Here is a 16,461-nt window from a genome sequence, read left to right on the forward strand (position 1 = left end):
ATATATGTTTATTAGCTGTCTTAATATATAAAAAAATCTAACTTTTTTGGCATACGTTGAGACTTTTGGAAGAATATTTTCTTTGGATTTTTATTTTTATTTTTATTTTTTTATGAAATTGTTGAGTAAATAGGAATTAAAGTAATGAAAACGTTTATATATTTGTAGAATATAGATATATAAAAAATATTCTTAATTTATACAAAATGTGCATGCTGAAAGACCCTAGCGAATAAACATCTTGTGATATTAAATATTCTGTAAATACTACACTGTAGTCGGATGTAAAATACTTTTGACGAATTTAATACGCCGTTTTATTTATATTCATCGATATTTCAATTTCTGTTGATAATACTGTTTGGATATTAATTTAACTTGGCGTGCAGAATAGTGTATGAAATGTAATACATATGTATAAAGGCGCCAATTCAATGATTTATTTGGCAATCAATACGTTCACATGATTTCACATATTTCATTATAGTCTTCCTTTATTGCATGAAACCAGTGAATTGTTATTAATTTACTTTCATTACTATGACAAAGAACAGCGTTAGATAATATTTAAACGTAACAAAAAGTTTGCCGTAAACTATAATTTTTCAATTTTTTTATTGATCTTAGTAGTTATACTACATTAAAAAAGAAAGTGTTTAATTTTAAGATATTAAAAAGTTTTTATTTCTGTCTCTATTCTTTAAATTCTTAAAAATGTTTTAATTTTCAAAATGATATTTATATTTAAAACATTAAAACATTAGAAACTGAAATGTATAGTTTTATAGCTTTATAGTATTTCAAGTTTCTGTTTATTTCTTTTGCAAAAAATTACGATTACCTATAAACTAATACAAAAGGTTTGAGAAGTTCCATAATTTTTGCAATGCTATGAAACGTCCACAAATTTTGACTTTTTATATCTATATTTTTCTAATATTATTTTTCACCGTTGGTTTCACTGTAATTTTACTAAAGTAAGGTTTATGCAGTTTAAAATCTTTTTCCTTTTCACTGATGTTTGTTCAAGTATTTTGCGGCTCTCAGGCGTTTCTTCTCCGTCACTTTTTCCGTATCCTTTCATATGCTTTTGCGTTCTTCTCTTTGTCTTCAAAAAACCACACACCTGCTACGATCATTTATTTGAGCAACATGTGCACATGTGTTCAGATCACGTGCGTTATTCCTCCTTACAATGATACAAATATGAACTCAATGCAAAATCTGCGAAATATTTAAATCACTATCTTATTGATTTAATTTTTACGAAAGAATTAATAATGAAACCATATAATGGAATAATATATGTATTTATTAAATTGTCAAGTTGTTTCCAATTAAATTTGAAAGTAGATCGTTAATCATTATAGAATTGTTGTATGCAACTTTGTACAACCTAACCTAACAGCATCTGTTAATTTTTTCACATTTTCTTGTAATTAATTTTAAACTATAATTAATTTTCGGTTGTTTTTGTTTCTTATTTCTTCTAAAATTAAATATTAAAATAAAGCTTAAGAATCGTTGGTAATGTTTTAACTCCATGTAAAATTATTTTAAATTCTCCCTTTAAAAGTAGATAGAATGACGAGATAGAGAAGATAAAATATTCTGTTACAATGTAAAATATATATATTGTTCTTTTTTATGTAATATGTGAGTAATATGTGGTAAATTATTATATTTGTTCCGTGCATGCAACTATCTGCTAAGTAAATTATTAAATTCTGGTGGTGAAACAGTAGGCTTCTGCGAAATTTAGAAATATATATGAAAGTATATTTATAACAATTAATAAAAATTTAATTATTTAAGAAAGGATACATGAATATATGTACATATTATATGTATATAAATTGATTGTTTTCTCTTTAAATTAAATACATCAATTATGTATAATAATTAAATTTCACAAATTGCAACTTTCATTAATATGTATTATCTCAAATTGTATTCTCTTTTCTCTGCAATACTCTATTATCTCTCTTTTTTATAAACTTTTAGTGGCTTGTGTTTATGATATATATCTTGCACATTGTAATTTTTTAAATAGAGAAGCCTTTATGTTCCTTGGGTCTCGTTATTTTATTTTATCCTAGAATTACGTTAAAGGATGAACCGCCTTTCTTTGCAAGTAGAGCGTCCACAATTTCACTAATAAACGCGAATGTAGCGCTTCGTCATTGTCGACATTCATGTCTCAATTACCCCAATTTATATTCACGCCAACGAATACATCGCCGTGGTCGTAAAATCTTCCGGAGAAGCACCCTTTCATTTAACGTCTATCTCGATGTATAAAAATTCTCCCTTTTCTCCCTACTATTCTCGCACGTACATTTTTTCCGTACTAAGCCAGTAACTTTCTTCGTCATCGCTGGTTATTATTCCGCTATTTGCGCAGGGTGAAAACGGGTACCATCGTGGGACATTCCGGGCCACGAGCGATCACGAATAACTTATATATCACCGACGATCTGTCGGCGTGCCAGAATTCGGACCATCGAGCTCGGCCGGAACAATTCGAACACCGGAATGATAACCCACACGCGGAACAAAAAGACGGCGGGTGCCTATTAATCGTGCGGATTTTATCTGCTGCCGACGTTGCAGAAAAGACTCGTTTTCTTTGAGGAAATTATGGTATATGCAAAAGGTGGAAATTGTTGGATCGCGTGTGTTCTGAAAATATTCCCTTTCAGGGAATCTTGAATTGTAGAGAGCAAGGCTTTGTTATCATAATAAGTTTTAATTAGTTAATTAAAAATGATAGTATTCAACGCTTTTTGAAATTTGACTAAAACGTTCAGTAGAGTTCAGTAGAGTATCTTAAATTGTAATTTCGAAATCAATTTGAAGCCTCAGCACTTGAGGTCTTTCAATACTATGCTCCAATACTAAGTCTTCTTTTCTCTGGATGGATCCCGATTAGTTACACGTCTACTTTGCTACAAATCTCTGGTCCGCAATGCAAAGCACGAAACGTCCCTTCGAAACTTACAAATTGATCTGATAGTGCATCTGAGAACCTCTCGCGAATGCGGCAGTGCATTTAAATGGGATTCACATCGGATATATTTATGTGGCATCTACAATCATGCAAACACAGTCGATGTTCGATCGGATTACTCGTCTTATAACTCGCACTCGATTCTTGTCACGCGCGCATGGAGATATCCGCGTTCGAAACTTTAGTCATCTATTATAATGTCGCGAAGACACTGCCTCATCGACGAATATTGACAGCGTCTCGTGGTTAATTAGGAACTTCTTGGAAGCGCGGTAGGGGGTAAAACGTAATTTTTGCCCGTGAAGAAATTTGTATGTTCCTTTACCGAGATATTATAAATTACGTTAAATCGATTAAAACTGTTATTTGCTTAATGAACGATAGTAGTTTATGGCAACTAATTAAATATAAACCTAATTGGATTGCAATTGGTGTCGTGAGATAACAAACTGATCACTGTGGGTAAATTAGTCAGCAGCATTAAATAATTTCTGTTTGAATAAATTATTTAAGTATAAAACAAAGTACAAAACAAAGCATACAGTTCTTTTCTTTTACATTAATTAATTGCATAATTTTTAGATATTAATCATTTGGAAAAGAAAAATTGTGTAAAATAAAATTATAAGTGTATGAAAACGTTAACGACCGGAAGAGATCTAAGATAATATCAGATGTGACTAAAATAAGGTATGATTATCGGTGTGAGTGTAGTGTCAAAAATTCGTGCAATGCGAATTAAGGAGCGATTACAATTTCTTCATAACATACGACATAACAGAGTATGCAATAAAAAATGGTAAGGACTATCACACAAAATGACATAAACTGCATAAGCATATCATAAGACCGTTGAACCAATCAGTTCCCAGAATAAAGTCGCCATATTGATATACATAAGATGCTTATTGTAGCTCTTGTGCTATGCACTTATGCATATGCAGATTATGCCATTTCGTGTGTGATGGCCCTAAGTGTGTAACAAAATGTAAAAAATTTTTTAGGCAACTTTTCGAAATTACCGAGTAAATCAAGAGGCAATAAATTAAAGAGTCTTTTTAAATCGCGAAAGTAAGCGGATCAAAGGTTAAAAAAAGTATCTTCTAATTATTCCTGATCTTAATCGCGGATTTTTTGCAACAATTCAAATTTCTATATTATCCACATTACTCATACATCACCCACGATACATTTACTCATATCATGGATAACATTGTGGAGATCAAATATGAGGTACTATAATATTCAAGAAGTTTCGTGAGCTAAATGAAAACATGACATTCTCACACGATAGCTTATACACTATAATTTTATAATTCTCTGTGAAATTTTATTCTCGCAGGGAAATGAATTTAAGGAAGAGTACTTTTCACTGTTGGGAATTCTAGTTTACTACGCGACTTAACTTTTAATTAATATCGGTTTTCTTGTTATTTTACAGATCCGTTCACCGTTATTAAAAGTAAAATCATTAATTTCTGCTATATTTCTTTCAATCCGATTATTTACGGCTAGAAATGTAATTTCTGAAAGTTTTCTTTTAATTAGTGACTCGCGTTTCCTTTTCAACATAACATTTCTCGTCGATAATTTTTCAATTGTATCACATTACAAATGGAATGGCATAGTTTAAATAATTATTAACCTTCTGCACACACATTATTTTTCGGTACCTTCTCTACGATGGGATTCATGTTTGGGTTTATTTTTAATTACTTTCTTACAAGTATAAAAAATTATTCACTCTCTATTTGAATATAATCGCGCGAGATAAAATATTGGTATTATTAATAAAGTTATTGTATAAAATATAAATTGTAAACGATCTTTTTTTTTACTTAAAATCATGAAATATACAATGAGATATGCTATTATATATTTATACTACTATATTTATTCATGCATATATAAAGCTATTAAAATATCGATTTGTATTTGATATTTTAATGAAAATATTTACATTATTTGATTATTTTATGCCTGTCACTAATTATAACAATTTTGCTATTAACAATAGAGTTTTATTCTTTATGCCATTTCAGCGTATTTTGTTATTTGTTACATAAAACTTTCGATCTAATTTTTAATATCTGACGTTTGGTAAATTGCATATAATTTTCACTTTGAAGTCAGACATTAAAAATTAGATCGATGTTTTACATAAAAAATAAGAGATATCTTATTTTTCATAAAAATTGAGATCGATGATGTTGGAAATACATTATTTTCAAAACATTGAATTTTTCAGGAATTAAAAAATTTAGATAGAAAAACATTTTGTTAAGCAACTAAAAAAATACATTCACAGAGGATTTTGCCTGTTTTCGTGGAAGAGGACACGCAAGAGACGAAAGAAACATTTGAATACGATGATAGATGTATCAAGCATCTCTTTTGTTGTTTGGAAATGTAAATTGAACGCTTTTCCCTTTACGTGAATTCAGTTTTACAGTTTCTACCTGAGGTACTTCATGTTGTACTTTCTTTTCCAAATGGAAATAGTAGAACCAACAAAACCATGCGTAATGTGTTTACATGGAGCCACAAGAGAAGAGTTTGCGATTACAAATATTTACAATGAACGTGTCACTGACCAGAAATTCTGGTGCTTTGTAGACTGACTTTTCTAGAATTTAATCTCTTAAAACTTTTAGACAATTCTAATATCTTCTTTACACATCTCTGCATCATTATTTTCTTCATATATTGTTTTCTATATTTGTTAACTCAAAATACAACATTGTTATTTATACAATAACAATACGCTTAAAAATTATACAAAAAAATACGCTCAAGTAATTTCGGCATTCAATTCCAATCACGATATTTGTTGAATAATTAATAAATGGAGGAAACAAAGTTGTTCACAGTTGTTCAATCAAGTAAATACTATATATTATATGTATAGTTAATTAAAAATAATTGTACCCTTGACACGAAACAGTGCAAGGTTACGAAATTTATTGAAAATTTCTCGAAATTAATATAAATGTGATTGACAAACGTTTATATGGCTTGACGAGAATCACGTTGTAACATTGCCAGTGGCAATACGCAATGCAGAGTACAATCTACGATCCGATGCGTTGCTATGCACGCCAATCACGTTAATGGACAATCGAACATATAGCACGTCGTTTGTTGATCTTTTATCAGAAATCACTGCAACGAAAAAAACAATAACTTTTCTCGATACGTTGTTTATTATTTGCGCGTCGTTAGATTATGAAACGTATATGAAACTACGTTTATTTACTGTACCAGACGCGCGCAATGTTAATCGCTCGATTGAAATTGCAAGAGTGGCGTTGTAAGCCGCAATTGAATGTTAGCCGCGAATCAGTGATGCAGTTTGTATCTCGCGCCAACGATACCCAACGTGATCAACAAAGAGCTCATCAATGTTCCCGTTGTGCTCCTGCAAACAATCCAATAAATCTGAAACTACTGAAAGAACACCGAAATCAAATGCGATCTTGCACACATGTTTTTTTGTTTTTTTTTTGTTGAAAATTTTACCCTTTTCTATTAACTTTTACTAATGTTTTCTTTACGCTAAAAGAAATTGTAAAGAAATTATTGTGAAAAGTACCTTAACAAGGACATGAAATTTCTTTACATATATGCGTAGACACCTGCCCAATTATTGTCTCGTATTAATATAAATGTTGTTAAAGATTTCGATTTCAAACGTTTTAAATTTAAACACTACTTAAAATTAAAACATTTTTAAGTATTTAATAAAACAGAAACAGGAATACAAAATTTTAATTTATAATTTTATATTAATGAACCATTTTAATTTCTTGAAATTAAATATTTCTTTTGTACATTTGCAATTTCCGTCATCAATGAATTTCATTCATATTCGTGACTGATGCATTCCGCATTACAATTTCGATACATGCCCGTATTTGAATTCAATTACTGATCATGTAGCGGCCACTTTCGATCGACGTCACAGAGCGTTTGATTGCTTTGAGACGAATCAGGCGAATATTATGCAACTATATTGTTGATTGGGTTTTACTAAGTGGCAAGAAAATCTGTAAATTGGATAAAGTCGATCACTATCTGTAACTGCGCCAGGAAATTGCGGTACGTTCGTCGAGCGTATCTCTGTGAATTAACGATGCAACTGGTAGTACCTGACGCACTACGTGATCAACGAGAAGGGCTTTCTATCGGTATTTACCCGATGTTATCGATCTACCGCGAGAAAAAATGCCGTACGTGCATGAGCGACTGTACGAACCGATTCGTAAAATTGGACGGAATTTTTTAACATATAGACCGAATGTATTGTCACATCCATCGAAATTACACTGAAGTTTTGTATGTGAAAACATGGGATGTAATTACAAAAAGGGAAACGCCATCGATATTTGAATGTGCGACATTCGGTTAAATTGTTCTCACAAACGTGTGTTTAATTGAAAAAGTAGTACAGCGTTTCATAGAAAGATCACCAATACTGACATATCACTCTACTAATGGATAATATTTCTTAACAAAATTTAAAAATAAAATTTTGCAAATATAAAGATAAACTAAAAAGTGTCTTTTATAAGACGGCATAGCAGTTTTTATAATACTGTTTCATATTTTGTGATAATTGATTTCGCACCGTAACGAAAATTAAACGTCTGAGACGTTGGGATTTAAAGTTGGCATAATAAGTAGTAATAGCAGAATTTAGACACGACACCGAAATGGAGGAGTTAATTATAAATTAATGAACTAAGTAATAAAAAATTTTTCTATATAATAAAATATTATATACATGTATTAGTAAAATTGTAAATTTATTTTTTAATTTCTTGTAATTATTGTAATATAAAATCAACTTTTCAATCATTGCTAATATTTTTGGAAAAAGCGGGAAGTTATCATTAGTAACGTTTTTAATAAGCTTTCTACATACTTTTTAAACCATTTTTTGAAATAATATTCTCAATAGATGCATAATAGCATTAACATTTAATTATGCTGACCTATAATTGGGACCCATAATTGGTTATCATATACATGTATAAAAGTAGTCTGGTATTTTATTTATTCATTGCCGTAACATTCGATCTTACTTTAGTCAAGACGAATCTTTCCCCCGGCGAAGTGTCTTTCGTGATCCTCTTTGATGAAACTTTATTCATTTCGGTCCCTGTAATCTGACTTAATTAAACTTCTACTTCTCGCCCCGCTATTTCGCTTTAAGGCGGATTAACCCTACGTACCATCTTAAGTTCATACCGGATCTGTATCAAGTAAAAAACTTCTCATCCGGTAGATTCAACGTATTGCGTAACGATATAGTTCAACACTTTCAAGTGAAGCAGACGAGCCATAGAACGATAAATAAAAACAGAGCCGTCTCAAGAATGTTATTTGCGTTTTATGCGGATCTAAATTCTATTCGTTTTTCTATAACTCGATGAAAGTACGCGTAAAAATAGCTACGATTAAATTGTTTTATAGCAGCAACCGCGCGCTGTAATTTTTTCCAGCACTGTATATGATACGGATTTAAAATTTTCTTTTTTAATTACAGAAATGCAACAATAATGATTATTTTAATATTAAGAAATTTATAATTCTTAAGCTATAAAAGAATGAAATTATTGAAATTACTATCATTAAAATTGTAGTGAAAAAACCTATGGAACTATATAAGATTGAAATTTTTTAATTTTATTACATCTTGCCCATGTTCTTAATTAGACAAATCTCCCAAGTATCGCAACTCCGAAACTCGATACGACACGAGTTTATGCTGGGCGTCGCCAAGAAAAAAAAGGCAAGAGCATTAAATCAGCTGACGCTATACACGTTTATCCTACACGTATGTGTACACATGGTTGGACTTGGCTGGTGCCTAAATATAGAGACTATATGAGTCTCGTATTCTGAAGGGTGATGTAAATGAAATTTCGAAGAACAATGAATTTTTATAAGATATGTGTATGTAAATTAATGGAATGTCTACATACTAACAAGTTTTTTAAAATTTGACGTAATAGTAATTTTTAAACATATCGATAATTTTAAATCGAAATAGAATTGAAGAGAGAGAATAATGGTAAAAAATTTTTTTTAATTCAGGCATTCCAAAAATTATTATTGAGGTATTAAGACATGTTTTGTTTTTTTTTTTAAATTATAGAATAATATAAGTTTCTGGTCCTTTTTAATTTGAAATTAAATTAATATTTTTTTTTTTTGTTAGGAAACATCTAAATCTTTTTTCCTTTTTTCTGCTTGTGTTCTTCAATAATAAAGTTATCGGCAAATACATACGATTAATTTCTTACATTTATAAGTAGAATAAGTTTTATCTTTCAATACTTTTCATTTAACAGAGCCTTATTCGAACTTTAACGTATATCAACCTCTCTTATTTTCTCGTTGAAATCCAATATCATTGAAAGAAAGCACGATTAGTTCGTGACATATTTGTTTGGAATACCCACGGGTGTTTCTTACTCACCGAGTACGAGTAGCAGCAGAACTTGTTGCGGGAACCGAGCCACCATTGTGGGCCCGTTCGCTCGCACATCTATGAATTTAAATCGAGCGATCCTGCCGTGTCCCCTCGATTTTCCCGTCGCGATCGCCAGCGCCCGCCGTAACAACATTCATTTAATCTTAACGTTCTGCCGGGCTTTCACGTGAACGTACGCGCCACTTATCCGGTTCGCCCGCTCACGCATGGAACGTATATATATATATATATATCCACTTCCTTCGGCTGCCACTGCCTGACGGACGCTTCCGGTTCCACTGCCGGTCCACTTACCGGATCCAAGAAAGTTTCCGCACTCGAAGAATAGCCACTTTCGTCGACCGGGCCGCATACACACGCACACACACTCGCGTCCGATTAATTTCCCACGGCGACGCGACCTCTGAAATTCATGGGAATTCACAGCGAGGCGATTCGCAGTACGCGATTGTGTGAAACGCCCGCGGCGTGTGCGTTTCCAAAATGACAGGGTTTTTTTCCCTTTTTTTTCTCTCTCTCTCCCTTCCCCCCTTTTCGACCGATCCGAATGCGATTTGACCAGGTGGCCCGATATTAATCGACCCGCGGCATCGGTTCGCGTACGGTGGCTGCGATTGGGCCGCGCTCGAAACTCGATATCTGTGCACATAAATATTTTAGAGGTGCGTTTGCCATGGGGATGGCAGGGTGGTAGATAGGACCGACGGACGGACGAACGAACGAACGGACGGACGGACGGACGGACGGACGTACGGGGTGCCGAGATAGACTCACGGAAAAAATAATTTACAAGTGAAATACAACTTGACACCCGCCAGATAGTATCGGCACGGTGAATACTGGAATATAACAGGAATAGTCGTTTCGATGCTGTCGCCGGCAGAAGTTAAGAGGAGGGAGAGGAAAAACGGTAGCACGAAGGGGGTTAAGAATTTTTGTGCATGTGTGTATGCAACTCTCTCTCCGCGTGCAACTCTGCGCGTGTCTCGTGTTTCTACGTGTATATACGTGCGCCCGTCGCGCACTCTTCCCAATCATAATGGATTTTCGCGACAATTGCATCCCGAAGAACTGAACCGGCGATGGGAAAATTGGAAAACCGATAAGAACTTCGCCCCTCGTGTTATCCCATTGCCGTCATCCTCCTGACGTACCGAGGAATGTCTTTTGCGATTAGCGACATTCGATGTTCGCGGGAAAGTATTTCGACGTGTACAAATTTACTTAGTTTTATCCTTCTTCTCTTTTGGATTCGCAACGACGTAAATTTGTAGCCAATTGCTGAAGGCATTATATGGGGAATGTTTTATCATCTATTTTAATGTAAAACGCTGTGGATCCAGGTATAATCTGTATTAGAAATTCACGGATTAATATCATCCACCAGATAATAAGCTATAAGAGCATGTTATGTCATGCAACTAGTGGCAGGATAAACATATATATAATATCCTGTATCGCAATCTTCTCAGTCTGACTCAGCAGTCACACAGCACAGCACGAGGCGCGAGATGGTTTGCGCGCACGTAGAGACGAAAGGACGCTGCAAATAAAAACGCGCGTTATATTCCGCGAATAATAGAAAACTCCGGGAATGATAGAAATAACCTAACCTAACTTAACCTAACCGAGAGTCACTGTCGTTGTCGAGAGAAGGGTTAAAAAGGGTGACGATCGAGCCGAGACATAACTTGGTTGTGAATTAAAGGTAGTTCACCGGTTTGGCGAATTGCAAAGAGGCAACGGTCTTTTTGTGCTGTTGGTAATTTCATTGGATTAAAATGCGAACGTGTGCGTTTTACGCGGAGCGAATGCTATTCCTCGGGGATCTCCTCTGTTCACGCCCTTTCAGTCCCATCCTCTCCCTCGGCGTGGAATCACTTTTTTTTTTCTCTACGGAGAATAAAAACGGTCGTTTAGCTCGCGCCACAGCATCAACAGAGAGCGGATTGTAAAAATCGCGAGACACTCCGCGGCGCAGCGGCGCCGTTTTCGCGCCATACAGCTTGTCTGCCTTTCTTTCCTTCTCACACAAGTATAGTATAAGATTTTCGCTGAATGGCGATTTATTTAATGCTACTATAAATCGATTATTTAAATTTTCTTCACAAAAGTCATTGTATCGAGATTATCTGATATTCTTAAAATACAAGGTTATAAAAAAATCTTTATACTCTGCAATTTTTTTGATGATAAAAAGAACGAAACTTTTTTTTTTTTAATCTTGTACGTAACATCAAGAACAGGGATGAAAGATATTGCGTTGTCAAGTAGGAATCCATTATAAAAAAGGACAGGTGACAGTTATATACTGGCATTATACCCATAGGTTTACATTTATCAATTTTTTAACAGCATATATCAGGAAATTGCGATTACCATAGAGGCTTTCATATTCATGGGAAATACGGAGGATAAAAGTCGCCGAGCCCTCTCGTTTTCTAAATTTTGCGTCAGAAGATCTTTATATTGCAAAGAATTCTGTGTTCCTGGCCCTTTTTTTATCCCCATACGCAGTTGAATATGCATGACTGTTTGGTAAAAACGTTTTCGAATTTTATCACAATTTCGTCGAACCTTACAGTAATTTGACAGTTTTCTATTCTTAGCGCATATTGTATTAGGTTTCTTTAAATCCGGTCTTTAAATCACATATGATATATTTTTTTAATTGTTGTGTCCTGGTCACACATGTAACATCTTTACCATTATTACTTAATTGTAACATTGTTTCTAGTGAGAAAGGTTTGAAAATTCGCAAGATTATCGAATCAATGAAAAAATGAAAATGTTTTTTATCTCAAATTTTACTACATATCTTCATGGCTAGTTTAATGTTTATTAGTTATATTTTCTAGTTTTTACGCGCTCGAAAGTAACGAAAAAATAATCTACGAGTTTTAAACAAATCTTGTAGCTAGATTCAAGAGAAGAGGCAATGTCACGTGTAGTGCGTTGTTTTGATTGTTTTTTCACATCAGACTTTTCTTAATTAATTTATTCATTTAAGATCAACTTGAATAAATGTATACAGTAGAATACATTTTTATATATAAAATTATTACATATTACAAACAGCCGGGTTATTGCTGTTTGAATAATATAAAAACGGAAAACAATGTATTAAAATATTAAAAAATTTATTGCTAAAAGATTTACGTAGTTGTCAGACACGTAGTTATTTAATAAAAAATACGTGAATATCGTTACACAATGTTATCGATAGAAATGCAACACGTGTTGTTGAAGTGGAAAATGCCATAAATTTTTGCACTTTAAATTTATTTGTATTATTAAATGTCTTCGCGTGCCAAGGAATAATCGCGATAATTGTGGATTGATGTGCCTAAGCATGTTAAAACTCGGAAACTCACTCTTTCTCTCTCTCTCTCTCTCTTTCCCCCAACATTTGCCTTACATTACGTACAAAACGTACGACTTATGCAATTTAGAAAATTCGGAAGAATGACGGAGAAATGATCAGTCGAACGGGTTTTCGTTGTCATACAACGCGTGCCTAGAATACTCGACGTTTTCCTCCCTACGCGCACGTACTCCCTTTCAGCGGTTGACGTGTGACTCTTTTTGTTAGGAACGGGGCGCAGCTTCTGCCGCGAACGTTCTTCAAGAATAGCCGTGCATTCATGCGCTCACTCCGTATCGCCTGCCGCGATCTGCATTCGGGTGTCGTATAATTTCCAAGGAATCTCGGAGCTCTATAAACGCCAGACACGGAGTCGCCTTTATGCCGTCGTGGTTGCGCAAAATTCGCCCTCTTCTGTAAGAAGGAACCTCAATACGACGCAGGACACGTCGGGGACGCGTTTATTACGTTCCCTGGCACGTACGTCGATTCGACATTCACGAGAACTGCGGTTACCGCTTTCCGGAAAATCTACGGATTTCTCGGACTTTTGTCTTCCGTCCGGCGCCTGTCGGGAGCAATGTGGTGAATGCGATTTTACGTTACGCGCCGCGCCTGTCAAAACGCGCCCGCGCCCCGTTCATCATATTCCGACTATCATCCCTGGATTATCTTATCAATGCTACATCGATAGAGCAGCACGGCGACGGCTCTCGAGGCCGCTTGGCGGGCTGCCGAGATTTTTCGCGGATATTTTTGTCGCGTGAGCCACCGAAGAGGAAATGCATCGGTCCAGATCACCTCCACCGGCCGCTACCGACGTGCCTCTCGAATGCTACGCGTGCTCGGATAATTACGACAGCACGTTACCCAGGATACATACGAGAGCCGGTTCAGACGAGAGAACTCCGCTGGTATTCTCGTCACCGCTCTCGCCGAGAATCACGTTCGATCACTGAAGACACGCGCGTCCACCCGAAACGTGCACTTTTCACTGCACACGAAGCGTATGCACCTATCCACGGTGTGCACGTATGCACGCACGCACGCACACACGCACGCACGTGCTACTGTCTCGCGGGCACGCGGAGTCAATCCGTGACGTCGCGCCGCCGGCCGAGCCGAGTGAGCAAGTAGTACAAACCTACCGCCCCACGATCCGTCGCGCGCGGACTCCGACCGCCGACTGACTACTAGCCCGTGATCTGGCCTCGGTGGCTGTTTCTGCTGTCTCGCTTGTGCGCGCCTCTTCTGGCGCCTCCCGCGTTCCACCCGTCGCTGATGCATTATCCTCCCGAGACTCGAAGCTCTTTTTCTTCTAGCGCGAAACTCTTATAAAAGCCCCCTCAAAGAAAGCATTTGCGATAATAATTGCTTTTTCCCACTTGTCGATTACGTTAGAAATGTGCTCAAAGCTGTGGCTAGAAATAACGCATGCGGAATAGTCATTTTCAAGTAGTTAAACATTCCCTGCACGGAACAAGAGAATATTCTTGTTTCAGAGAATATATATTTTGAAATAAATATTGTATATAAATATATTGAAATTATTTATAGTCACAACATTTATAAGTCAATCAAACGCAGGATGATGTTTTTTTTTTTAATTTTTACCTTCAATTTATTAGAAACGAGTTTTAGTAAACTTGAAATTATTAGCAGGAGAAGATTAACGATGAGAGTTTTAATTATAAGAATGTCAATTTTAAGACATTATGATAGAAACGAAATTAATAACTTGTTATTAACTTCTTTCTCTTTTCATTTATAATAACTTTGGGGGGTCATTTCAATTATATTGTACGTTAATTGTTAGCCGTAACTTCTTCACGAAAGTTTATGATTTCGTTAATTTGTGGTAAATGCTACTTTCTTACGTTAAAAGGAAGTTGAACTGTCAAACTAGGTGGAACTAATTTAAATGCAGTATTCTCATTTTTCACAATTCTTGAAAATCTTTTTCACATCAATAGATTGAAGGAAACTCTCGAATAGAATATTTCCCGACATATAATACGTTGGATATTACGGTATTCGTACAATACACGTATTCATCCGATATAATTAAATTTATAATTGTATACAAACATTGAAAAGGTAATTTTTTGTAAGCAAGGATATACGTCAGCTACGATTAAAGTTTAGTAATCCAGTGGTAGAACATTGTATGTAGATGAGCGTTCTTATTGAAAAGCTAGAGCTTGATAATCTGATTGAGTACCTGTCGATGACAGACTTCGGCCAGTTTTTTTTTTTCAATCCCATTCAATGCCTGCCGATCACCAATCATTAATAAGTGATGCTTATTTGCGTAAATTGCAAATAGCAGTTGCGTTCGCGATGATCAATTCGAACATTAACAGAGCCATTTCATTATCTTAACAATAATTGAGAAATCTAAATTAAACGATTAGATTTCTAAATCTTTGATTATTTAAAGCTTTTAATGTAATTATTGCTGAGTCCGATATAACGATCGATTGAAACATTATTATTTAAATTCTTAAAAATATAAATAGCCTGGAATTTAAGAATATTGCAAAGTAAAAAGATTTTTTTAATTTTGTAAATATATCTATATTAATATGAAGTCAATAAAAGCTAATTTATCTTGTTTAATTACTTGCTTAATTAGAAAATTAATTTGAAAAATTGGCTTATTTATTATTTACAATAAAATTAGTTTGCCAAAGATAAATGTGAAGAATCAATATTATTCAACGCTTTTATCATTCAATACGCATTGAGTATAACCAATTATATAATTATTGGTTACATATAACAAGGTAAACTTGTAATAACAAAATGTTTGTAATTGGTACACAATCGAAGCACAATCAGTTGCATTGGAAAATAATATTTTAGAAAATAATACATTGAAATTTTTTAATCTAAAAAATTTATGAAATAATTTATAGTTCAATTTTGCCTATAAATTTTTACGCTTAATTGATTCAATTTATAGATTGCATTAAAAATATGTTTTACACTGTTTTGTTTGGAAATGCGTTTACCATTAAGATGAAGCTGTGATCTTTTCTACTTCTTACGTATAGCGCGTTGACCTTCCAATTTATTTTAAGTCATCTTATTTTGGCTCATGCGTTATGTAATATTATTTTATTCATTTTTGTAATATTATTTAAAAGAAAGATTTAACACAATGTCACTTGTGTTCTGTCTAGTTTGCATTGATTTGTATATATTTTTAGAATTTTTACTATTTTGCTGTAAAGCGACAAAGAGAAAAGTCTGTTGAGATGTATTTCCAAGAGATTCTTGTCATTCTACATGAATTTATTGAAGAATATCAAGATCTTTGGGGTTTTAAGCGTGTTTTCTTATTTCTCTTTTTATGTAATCTTCTTATTCCTTTTTTATTGCTCTTTAAATTTATCTATATGCAAACATGTAAATATCGCATTATCAAAAGAAATATTTGAAAACAAAATATTCAACGCGAATTATTATGTTAAATTCTTATGTTAAGTTATTATCTTAAATTATTATGTTAAATTATTATGTTAAATTAAAGATCTTCTTCAAGATCTTTTACTATATAAATAATATTTTCTATAGAAAACAATT

At 34.0% G+C, this 16,461-nt stretch overlaps 2 protein-coding genes across 10 annotated transcripts in view; one reads left to right on the plus strand and one right to left on the minus strand.

Annotated features, from left to right (window-relative positions):
- Positions 1-14,081, minus strand: part of LOC105839105 — a 142,515-nt gene extending 128,434 nt beyond the window's left edge. Inside the window, exons 1-2 of one of the 5 annotated variants that reach the window (XM_012685162.3) lie at positions 13,757-14,081; positions 9,495-9,912 (exon numbers count right to left, since the gene is read on the minus strand). In XM_012685162.3, coding sequence (XP_012540616.2) covers positions 9,495-9,642 — 148 coding nt within the window. In that variant the 5' untranslated portion in view covers positions 9,643-9,912; positions 13,757-14,081. Of the gene's footprint in view, positions 1-9,494 lie in introns of all 5 variants that reach the window. The other 4 variants (XM_012685163.3, XM_012685165.3, XM_036286866.1 and 1 more) reach the window with 4 other exon arrangements.
- LOC114253746 overlaps positions 1-16,461 on the plus strand; it is a 240,819-nt gene that overhangs the window by 29,247 nt on the left and 195,111 nt on the right. The gene's annotated exons all lie outside the window — the stretch shown is intronic.

The sequence above is a fragment of the Monomorium pharaonis genome, chromosome 5 (assembly GCF_013373865.1).
Source record: "Monomorium pharaonis isolate MP-MQ-018 chromosome 5, ASM1337386v2, whole genome shotgun sequence".
In the NCBI taxonomy this organism is placed as follows: domain Eukaryota; kingdom Metazoa; phylum Arthropoda; class Insecta; order Hymenoptera; family Formicidae; genus Monomorium; species Monomorium pharaonis.